Source organism: Mytilus californianus, unplaced genomic scaffold (genome assembly GCF_021869535.1).
Source record: "Mytilus californianus isolate M0D057914Y unplaced genomic scaffold, xbMytCali1.0.p SCAF_2, whole genome shotgun sequence".
NCBI classification, from domain to species: Eukaryota; Metazoa; Mollusca; class Bivalvia; order Mytilida; family Mytilidae; genus Mytilus; species Mytilus californianus.
This window is the reverse complement of record NW_026262668.1, coordinates 33,174,336-33,185,590: the sequence shown is the minus strand read 5'-3', so window position 1 is coordinate 33,185,590 and position 11,255 is coordinate 33,174,336. Positions and strand designations below refer to the sequence as shown.

Here is an 11,255-nt window from a genome sequence, read left to right as displayed (position 1 = left end):
AACAGTACAACTTTAATCGATTTTGAAATAGGGACTTTTAACTAATTTTATCAAATATTTAAATGGGTTATATAACAGGTCTTACAAAATAAACATTAATGAATTATATTACAAATTTTTAATGGCGTTGGATAAAACTTCAAAAGTGATTTTTTTATTGGTTAATAAATTTCAAAGGAGACATTTTACCTTTTTATTAATTTTCTAAAATGTACTATTCGCTGGTTTTATCAAAAGGGGATATGTTACATTTTTAGTCAAAGTTTAAATGGGATATTTTACCATATTTATTAAAATTTTAAAGGAAGTTATTTAACTGTTTTTATAAAAAAAAATATCAAAGAGATTTTACTCTCTTAGCAAATTTATAAATGGGGTATATATATATATTTTTTTTAAATGGAATAGTGACAATTTTACTGCACCAGATATAGATATATAAAATATTATCAATGCAAAATTTTTCAGAAAGATAAAAAAAAAAAACAATCATGAAGCTAGTATGCATCAAAACAACCACTGACAATACTTCTATCTGGATATTCTGTTAAAATTGGATACCTTTGTAAATGATTACAAAAAAGTATTTGGGGCCAGACTATTTATTTTTATGTGTGATAAGACAAGATTATTTATGTTCACCTAAATGGGGGCTAGAATATTTATTTTTACTCGACCAATATCAGCCCTCGGGACCTTCGGCCCTCGGGACTGATATTGGTTTCTCGTGGTGATACAGCATGCGATGCGGATTTTGCCATGTATTATTCTATATATATATATGTATATATATTAGTCAACAAAAGTAACGATACCCAAGTTTGAACTCCTATTTATCATAAAATATAATAAATAGGAAAAACTGTTAAACTATCCAATGAAAAACATTCATTTGCAAAGCAAATGCATATGATTAAAAGAATCTGACCAAATTGGAAAGTGAGAAAATACCGTGTTATTGAACACAGGGGTCAAATTCATTTTGCGGAAAATGATGACAAAAGTCGGCACTTAATTTCGAAGATCAGAATTAAGTATTCAGATGTATGCAAAGGCATTCAAAATTTTAAGCAGACCATGTTTACGTTTAAAGTTTTAAGTTCAAAATCAATTTTTGAATTTTTTGGTGAAAATATGATTTTTGAAATAACAAAAATTGCAAAAACAAAAATTCGCGTGTTTACCTTAAATCAATGGTTTTGATAAGAAAATAACACTCTGTGAATATTAGACCAATTGGGCAATTATTTACCTTGGTAAAGTGTATCCAATTTCATTATATATGGAAAATGCATTGCCTTGTATCGTTTTTTTTTGTTGTTGACTAGTATATATATACTAAATTGAGGTAAATTGTATGGCTTTCCAAATACCGTTTCGATTCCTAACATCACTGAAGAGACATTAATTGTCGAAATCCGGATATGGTGTACAAATATTTGCACCTCGTGTTTGCGGTATACCATCTTTTCCGCAAGTTTATTGTTTTCTGTTTAGTATTAAATTCATAATTAAGATCCATTTATTACATCGCTGATCCGTTTATTTGGCAATCGCCAATGGCAGTCAGCAGGGTTTAAGAACATCAGTTGTTCGACCTGCTAGTCAAATGCGTTTTGTTAAAATATACTTTTTCACTCATTTGGTCTTTTGGAAAATGTTGTTTGTGCTGTATTTAGACCCCTCTACCAAGAAATTTGTTTTGCATGCACACGTATAAAAATTGCGGTTTTTATCCAACGCAATCATAGGTTTGAACGTTGTTTTCAATTTAGACTTGTTTATATATATATATACATATATATCATGAAGTATCGAAAGTATAGACTTCTTAGTCTTCTAGTCTATTTGAAGATTGACTTAATGTAAAGATTTTTTTCGTTTCATATTCAAGGGTATTGAAATTCTTTGAAAAGGTGACGTATCTATTTTTCCTATGCCCGGTACTTCATGATTAAAATCGTTTTTATCAACTAACAACATTTTCTTATGGATTGCTTACACTGGGTAGGTTGATATAGGTGGCTTAGGTTGGTATGATTGAGAAAAAAGTGAGGGAGAAAAAGGAAGAATTGCGAGGGTGAGCGGAAATAATGGGAGTGGTTTGTAAAGATATATTTTCGGGAGGAAGATAGAGGACGGTTAGAGAAGATGAGGGTAATGTTTGGGAGTAATATGTAAAGAAGCATGTTCTGGAGGAAAAGATAAAAAGTGGTAGAATGTTAATGTATTTGTAAGGGCTTGTTGTACTGGCCTAATGGAAGCAGTTTTCTATAACGTAGTTTTTTTATTTTCTTCAGTAACATGGTTACTTTTCAACTAGTTAAACGTTTGCAGGTTAACAGCTTTTCTTGAATAGTTAGGGTTGAAGCTTTTAAACAATTTTAGCAGCATATCCGCTTACAGTTATGTATGTAATAATTTAAACAATTACGCTTCATTGTTGTTTTTTTTTTTATCTTTCTGAGAAATTTTGCATTGATAATTTTTTGACGTTGATGATGGTTTAACGTCCCGTGGTCAATCAAATATATACTCTGGACGATATCATGTTAATGTGATATTAGTATGAACCTTACTTTTTAATAGACAGACACGATGAGTCGGATTTTTAACGTGCTAGCTCACAAGGCAACAGTCCGACGAAGACTTGTCACCCTGCCCGGAAACATTATTTTGAATATGAGCCATCCAATTTATGCTCTTACTCCTAAATGCCGAGTGCTTGGCGGAGAAGCTGCAAATATAACTTTCAAGTTTTTCCTTTTGACCCGTCTCGGGAATGAACACGCTAACACCAAGGCGGTTTGCACTCTTATGAAGTGAATGCTTAACATCTTTTTATCTATTTGCTTTCTATGAATTTTTCTTTGAGTACATTTTTGCTGTCAAGTTTCTAATTAAAATCCATTTCATATGAATTCTATATCAGACTTATAATTTGTAACAGTTCTTTTTTGCGGAAAACTCATTGCTGATATTTCGCAGGCATCTTCTAATGACAAAATTACATTGATAATTGTTGGCTTGGATAATCCATTACATGCATAGTAACATCAAGTCTCGTTTTTGTCGAGCCTGCGACTTTTGTCGCAGAAAGCTCGACATAGGGATAGTGATCCGGCGGCGGCGGCGGCGGCGGCGTTAGCTAACTTCTTAAAAGCTTTATATTTTAGAAGGTGGAAGATCTGGATGCTTCATACTTTGTATATGAATGCCTCATGTTACGAAATTTCCGTCAGTCACATGTCCAAAGTCCTTGACCTCATTTTCATGGTTCAGTGACTACTTAAAAAAAATTTAAGATTTTTTGTAATGTTAAATTCTCTCTTTTTATAAGTAATGGGATAACTATATTTGGTATGTGCGTACCTTGCGAGGTTCTCATGCCCGTCAGACAGTTTTCACTTGACCTCATTTCATGGATCAGTGAACAAGGTTAAGTTTTGGTGGTCAAGTCCATATCTCAGATACTATAAGCAATAGTCTAGTATATTCGGTGTATGGAAGGACTGTAAGGTGTACATGTCCAACTGGCAGGTGTCATCTGACCTTGACCTCATTTTCATGGTTCAGTGGTTATAGTTAAGTTTTTGTGTTTTGGTCTGTTTTTCTTATACTGTATGCAATAGGTCTACTATATTTGGTGTATGAAATGATTGTAAGGTGTACATTCTAGCTGGCAGGTGTCATCTGACCTTGACCTCATTTTCATGGTTCAGTGGTCAAAGTTAAGTTTTTGAGTTTTGTTCTTTTTTTCTAATACTATATGCAATATTTCAACTATATTTGGTGTATGGAAATATTTTATGATCTATATGTCAGTCACGCAGGTTTTATTTGACCTTGACCTTATTTTCAAGGTTCATTGCTCAGTGTTAAGTTTTTGTGTTTTGGTCTGTTTTTCTTAAACTATAAGCAATAGGTCAACTATATTTGTTGTATGGAAGAATTGTTAGCTGTACATGCCTGCCTAGCATGGTTCATCTGACCTTGACCTCATTTTCATGGTTCATTGGTCAATGTTTAGTTTACTTGGTTAATGTTAAGTTTATGTGACAGTTGTAATAAAGCTTTATATTTAGGACTATCAACATAATATCAATGAAAAGTAAAGAAGGCGAGATATTTCAGCGTGTGCACTCTTGTTATTATATAGGCTTGGTTGGATATTTTAATTAAAATAGATATCGGTATCGAAGTGTCTACTGTACTAATTAAAAAAAAATAGTATAGGTAGGATCTTTTGACTAAACAAGGTGGTACGTTTAATTGAAGTTGAAAGTTTCGTCCTACTATCTGCAGCTTCAAAAATGTTTCAAACTGTGAATAAAAGGACAGAAATAATGTTTTTGAAATAACTAACTTACATATTTCAACTAGAGGATAAGCTAGCAAAACTCATAAAATGACAATCACTATAAACATAGTATTGGCATTGACCTTGCATTGAGATATTATAATCTTATTCACAACAAAAACACAAGGGCGATAGGCAAAATAATTAGCAAATCCAACAATATCCTTCAAGGCATTTAAAATTTCTGAGAGGGACACAATGATATTGACTTGCATATAGACATTCTTACCTCATTAGCAACACACCATCTGATGGTAGGCAACAATAATACCAGGTGTCAACGATACATTTCAAGGCATACAAAAAAGATTACCTGCATGTACATTTGAATATTTGGCTGTAAAGTTGAAAATATACATATTATTTACCCCCAATAGAATTTCTTTTTATTGGGTATAACAAGTTAATGTGTTCAATATAATAAACCACTAATGCTTACAATCAAACACAAAAACAACATATTCGTTGATTTAAATAGAAACTGTTGCCATGGAGATCTCGCCGGTGTAACACGTTTACTATGCAAATGTTTAAAAGTCAATGGGCCTTAATTGAAGTTGGTCGCGCAAAAAAAATCCCCATGAAAATGAAATGTGCAAACTATGATGCAACTGTCTAACAAATATTTAAAGATTCCCTTATCATAGTTGTATGTCGTAATATCGAAAAAATAGAAGATAAGATGTCTCATGTTTGTCCTTTAACTATGCATTTTTGTTTAGGGGCCAGCTGAAGCCCGTCTCCGGGTGCGGGATTTTCTCGCTGTGTTGAAGACCAATTGATGGCCTTCGGCTGTTTTATGCTCTTCGGTCGAGTTGTTGTCTGACACATTCCCCATACCATTCTCAAGCCTTTGAAATGTTTTGATTCGAGCGTCACTGGTGAGTCTAATGAAGACGAAACGTACGTGATTGAATTGCCTGTGAAACCTGTAAAGAATATTTGTCGTCCAAGAATAACAGGACTTTAACCATCCGATTTGAGCCAGCTTTGCACATGTCGTAGACCAACTTGAGTATTGTCGGCTCGATTTACTTGAAACACTATTGTTTGGATTGGTAGAGTTAAGCTACCTTTCGATGTTGAATGTTTTCCAATTTATCATTCCAGAGTTAGAGTTATGGGACAAGAACCATCAGATTCCAAGCATTGTTCACATGTATTGCACTAACTCGAGTGTGCTCGAATTAATTTACTACAAACTTTTTCAATGTTTTTAGGATTCGAAAAAGTAAGCTACTTTTTTTCAATATCTTCCGAGACATATGGGAGAGTTAACTGTCAAATTCAAGGCAATTTTTATACGCCATTGGATATCCTCCATCAAAGTTTTCTGTGGGGATATTTTTACTAGCTTCTGATTTAATATATTCTACAATAGTCCATTGTATACTTGTAACAAAGTCAAAATATGAAAACCACGGGTGTATATTGCGGTCATTGTGCAGCCGTTGATTTATGTTTTTAAATGCAACCAAGATTGTATTTATTTGTCGGATATAACAATGAGGAGTTGTGATATGATTACCAATGAGACAACTATCCAACAGAGTCCAAAACCCTTATTGTATAGTCAGCTTTAAGAGGTCCCTGACATGACAAAACAGAACTAAAAAAAAATCTGACAGACAGCAATCAATAACAACCAATGAATTACAGCCTCCATACTTGGGTCGGGCACATTAGGAATGTGGAGGGTTAAATCTGTTTAAGAGTGCTCAACCCTTCCTAACCTGGGACAGAGGTGTAACGCAATTGAGAAAATCAGTTGGAAATGACTGAACTCAAGAGACGGATACGAAGCACAATAAACAACGAATATAACAACAAAAGCCACATAGCACCGACTTAAAATTACTAGCCTATACTTTTGATTGATCTCTTGTGCATTTTGATAGCTTCTTTGACAACCTTCCTTTTCACAAGGAAAATTCGAAATGTCTGTAATATTGAGATATCTTTTCAGTTAAATATGTATTTAAGTCATTTATTTTTTTTAATTATGTGCATAAATAACGAATAAAAAATGTACTGCGTTAATTAGTTTTATTATAACAATAATTTTATTAAACAAAATAACAGTATATAATTCAGTGAATAACTTTGGCATAATAATGTCACTGGTATGAGATCCAAGTCAGACGCAGCAAAACTTACCACGTCTGATAGCACTTAATATATATAACATAATATAACTTACAATGTCTGATAGCACTTAGTATTACATAGTATTACTTGATAATATGAATGTGTTATGCGTTATAAATACATGTAGTACATTTACAGCAAACATATATTATAACAATGGACGTACAGTTCATTTAAAATATGAATATGAAACATGAAATATGAAATATGAAAATATGATACAATGATTGAAATACATGAACATTGCATTTTTCAGTTTTTAACTTCTTGAGACAGCTCTAAATTCAAAAGCTTCTGGACAGTATGTAACACCGAGATTTCCTTTAATTGCAGGTGGGTTCTTGCCTTCTGGCGGAAGGAATTCAAATCTCTGTACAAGGGATGTTATGTATAAAAACAATTCCATTCTGGCAAGAGCTTCTCCAAGGCATACTCTTCGACCTGAAATCATAAATTTGAAATTTTAATGTCGATTGTCGCTCTTTAATCTAAAGGTTTATATGTACCAGTATATAATCCTCTAAAACGAATAGAAATTGTTACTGTCAAAAGTTATTGTATAGAACATATATTAGGTAATCTTAGTTCTTTTCTCTCGTTTGGTTAATATTTAATCATATTTGATTAAAGTAAACGAGTCACCCATCTATTACATTCTTTCAAATGTATTCCCACATTAAGTCAAAATCTAATATATAGCATGGTTTAGAACAACTTCATACTTGCAGTTTCTTATAAGTTTAAATAAGGTTACAGTTTATACTTTTATTACAATATCGAAAATGCAAAACTGGAAAAAGGAAAAAAAAGGCGAAACTGTATTTCAATTCAAAAATATCTACTTACCCAATGAAAACGATAATACTTTGTCTTGGCCACAGAGTCTACCATTTTCGTCTAAGAAGCGTTCAGGTTTGAAAGAATGAGCATCAGGAAAAAGTTTTTCATCGAATGCTACGGAATCTAGACTTGGAAGAATTATTGAATCTTTTGGAATAGTAAATCCTTTGTAAACAATATCGTCAGAGGCTTTATGTGGCAAGGCATAAGGCACAACATTTCCAAGTCTGAGAGATTCTAAAATAACAGCCTCACAATATGGAAGATTTGGCTTGTCTGACATACATGGTGGACGTCCACTTCCAATAACGTCTTCGATTTCTTTGCACATTTTCTTCTGAATATCAATATTATTTAGGAGATACATAATCGCCCATCTTATTGTTGTTGCAGTTGTTTCTGTTCCAGCTACAAATAAATCAGCCATTATGGTCAGCAGCTGTCCAGCTGAAAATTATAAAAAAAATTGAATACCATGTAACTTATTATATAATCAAATCTGCGACATCTTCAAAATGATATGCAATTATTAAATAAGTAACTAAAAGTAAAGCTTATAAACATGCTGTTTTGGAGCACATGTTTTGAAAGGTCAAAGACAGGTCGTGATTAATACGTGCATGGAGAGCTGTACAACAACTTAAAAGGCATTTTTTTCGTTTTTCTAGTTTTCTACATAGTAGGTAATTGGTATCGAACAAATGCGTTAGAATGGAAATTTAAAAAAATGGAACTCACGAATGACACAAGAATGTCACATATGAGAAGCAACAAGAGAGGGCTGGTATTAACACTAGCAAATGAAGGAGTATACGAATAAAGTACACCGAAAGCTTTCGGCAATATAAACTCAGACGAAAACTGAACGCGATGTCAGATGTTCGCGTAATTTTGACTTTTAAAAAAAAGTAAGTTCAACTCTTGTTTTTGGTAATTGCACTGTGATATATTTTAAAAACTTAAGGTTAAGGTAAAGTTAAGGTAACTGATAGCTACAGTAAAACAAAACACATTACTAAAGAGACTTTGAAAGAACTTGGATACAAAGACAAAATGTTTCTTTTTATGTGACCATTCTATTAATAGATAAAATAAAACTGTTTCATGCTATAAAAACAAATTGATGGGCACTTTAAGTAAACATTATTATAACTTTAAATTTCATTGCAATGGTTTGCGTCAATTACTTTAAATATTTTTATATCCCATTGAAATTTCATTTATATATTATTTTAAGGAATCGAACAGAATTTAATAGTTCATAAACGTGTTGTCAAAAGTTTATTGGGTTCAAACTAAATTCATATGTGGGTGTTTCTAAATTATTTTTATTGTCCCATTCTGGTCTTTTTCCTTCTTTTTTTTGCGCTAATTTATCCATGTGTTTGACTTTGAACGAATTGATAGATTTTTTTTAAAACAGATAAATTGTATTTCTATTTAATCCTTGAATGAAAATATGTCTGATTCTGACGGTTAAATTAATGGGTCGTTTATATACTAGTATTATGTACAATTGACGTTGGTAGTATGACATACCTGTAAACTCACTGGTTTCCTCCTCTTCCTGATTTTTTATTTCTTTTAAGTAAACATCAATAAAGTCACGTAAATTATCTGTGTCCAATGTTGTTTCGTGTTCGTTGATTTCTGTCCGGAAAAACTTGAATGTCTGTCTTACATTGTTTGATATCTGTTTAGCACCAAAAGGGTCTCCAGGAATTTTCCTTAAAAATGGAGCAAAGTTTAATGGTCCTACTAACGCAGAGTTTTTAGCGTTTTCATTTAAAAGATAAACAAATTGCTGGAATTTAGGATCATCATAGTCAAATCGTCGTCCAACGGTAATAGACATCACATTATTTGATATACTCGTGTGGATTATACCGGATATGTCAAATGCTTTTCCATTATAGCTGTTTACCAAATTACAGAGTTGTTCAACTTCTTCTGATACGCTGGATTCAAAACCTCGCTTTCCAAACCCAAAGTCTCGTAGCTTTGAAACAGCAAATGCCCTTTGCTGCTTCCAGGACGATCCACTGGCACTAACAATACCTAAAAATATAAATATGAAACGTGATAACAAAAAACGTTTGGCAAAACTTGGTGGTGATGTACCTAAAATAATTATGGAAAAGAATAAAATTGAAAAAAATCAATTTGATTAGTCAGGTTATTGGGGTTTATTATTATTATTATTATTATTATTATTATTATTATTATTATTATTATTATTATTTAGGAGCGAAGTATGAAACAAGCAACGCTCTAATTCTGAAATTGGTTCATAGATGAACAGGAAGACGTTGGTTTATCAGGGAAAAAATTACTAATCTAAACTTCAGTCATGCCTTTTATTATTTTAACGAATCACCGCCGATTATTTTTCATTTGTCCTCTTTTCGTTATCTTTATTTAGGTTTACGGTTACCGTGGCTTTACCACCAGGGACCCCTAGGTAGGTCCCTTGTCCGTCTATCGTTGCTTCACAAGGCATAGATGCTTAAAATGTCATCTCGACTCACTCTGGTTGATGTTTGCCTTACGTCCAATACCACAATAATATTTTTTTTTTTTTTGGTTCTAAGGTTCACTTCACATAAGTTATCTTCTTTCATAGAAGCATTCAATTTTGTTAATTAAAACAATTTAAAAGGCATGTTCGTAAAATATACCTGTAGTTTTTTTTTTTAATCATTGTCAATGTGTCTATGTTGGATAGTTTACCTCCTAGTTTTTATATCAAGTAAGTCAAACAAAATTGCATACTTACGTATTAATTTGAATTTTTTTATAGTTTCATACGTTGTTGTGAAAATTACACTCAAGGTAGGTACAATAAATGAAAAAAAAACTTCTGTAAATTTTATTGCTAGTTTTCACATTTATAATAAGAACTTATTTATCTCAAATGCATACCTTTATTTTTCCCTTGGCGGAAAACAAAACATGATGGCCTGTCAGTTGTTACATCAGCTCTTTTTACCAATAGTTCGCGCAAATTTTCGTTTCCATTAACGACAGTCACCCATTGTTTTCCTAAGGAAAGACTGAAGATATCGCCATATTCCTTTCGAAGGCCACGCATTACTTTGAACAGATCTCCTTTTACTAAAGTGTGAAAATTGCCAATAATTGGAAAAGGTGTTGGTCCTGGAGGATAATGTGTCGGTCGTCTGCTTCGAATCCATAATAGAACTACCAAGATAATGCTTATAAGAAAAGTAGAATTCAAGTAACCCAGAGTTTCTAAAATGTTGGACATGGTTGCAAGTTGTTCATGAAACTGACATTTTTGGAGATGGGGCATCGTATTTATACTGGAACTTACATCGGGTGACAATTACTTGGGTGAGTTTCCGGGGCGGTTCGTTGAGTATGTAAATCATACATAAATATAAAATTTTGTAATACACAAAAAGATTTTCAAAATGCTTAGGTATGGTTGTTAAGATTAATAATTCAATCCATTGTTAAATCTCTCTAAAGTATGACGACAATCTAGCTAAAAATAGAACACCCGTAAACCTAATATAGCCTTTTTCATATCAGGACAGACCATGAATGAAATGAGATGTTACAATATCTAGAATCATCTCAAATCATCAGTACAATACGTGGACAATGCAACGTTACATTAACTTTTTTTTTATCTTGACATTTGTACTTAATGACGTATGCGGTCATAGAAGTGTTGTTTTAATGTGATATTATAATTGACTATAGCAGCAATTTTATGAATTTTCAAATTAAAATCCATAACATACACACTCTTATTTGGTAAGTTTATTTTGGGTACTAATAGCCTTCAAATATCACGCAAATGAACATTTAAATCATTTACGTTTTTAAAATAACTGCAAAGGAACGCAAAATAAATCGTTAAGGCTGAACGTACAAGTAG

At 32.4% G+C, this 11,255-nt stretch overlaps 1 protein-coding gene across 1 annotated transcript; it reads right to left on the bottom strand.

The window, feature by feature from the left end:
* Positions 1-6,389: 6,389 nt before the first annotated feature.
* LOC127729733 (cytochrome P450 2C31-like) lies at positions 6,390-10,666 on the bottom strand. Its single transcript, XM_052237604.1, has 4 exons — positions 10,271-10,666; positions 8,888-9,406; positions 7,355-7,795; positions 6,390-6,949 (listed from the first exon to the last, which is right to left on the bottom strand). Exons 1-4 carry the CDS (start codon positions 10,659-10,661, stop codon positions 6,768-6,770), a joined length of 1,533 nt encoding a protein of 510 aa, XP_052093564.1. The 5' UTR covers positions 10,662-10,666; the 3' UTR covers positions 6,390-6,767.
* Between the last annotated feature and the right edge of the window lie 589 nt (positions 10,667-11,255).

Bases quoted from the DNA above. Each gene is read 5' to 3' on its own strand.
- LOC127729733 (XM_052237604.1), bottom strand. From the start codon at position 10,661: ATGCCCCATCTCCAAAAATGTCAGTTTCATGAACAACTTGCAACCATG. The intron at 9,407-10,270 runs GTATGCATTTGA...TTATATTTTTAG, and splicing joins CCGCCAAGGGAAAAATAAAG to GTATTGTTAGTGCCAGTGGA. The intron at 6,950-7,354 runs GTAAGTAGATAT...TTATGATTTCAG, and splicing joins AGTATTATCGTTTTCATTGG to GTCGAAGAGTATGCCTTGGA.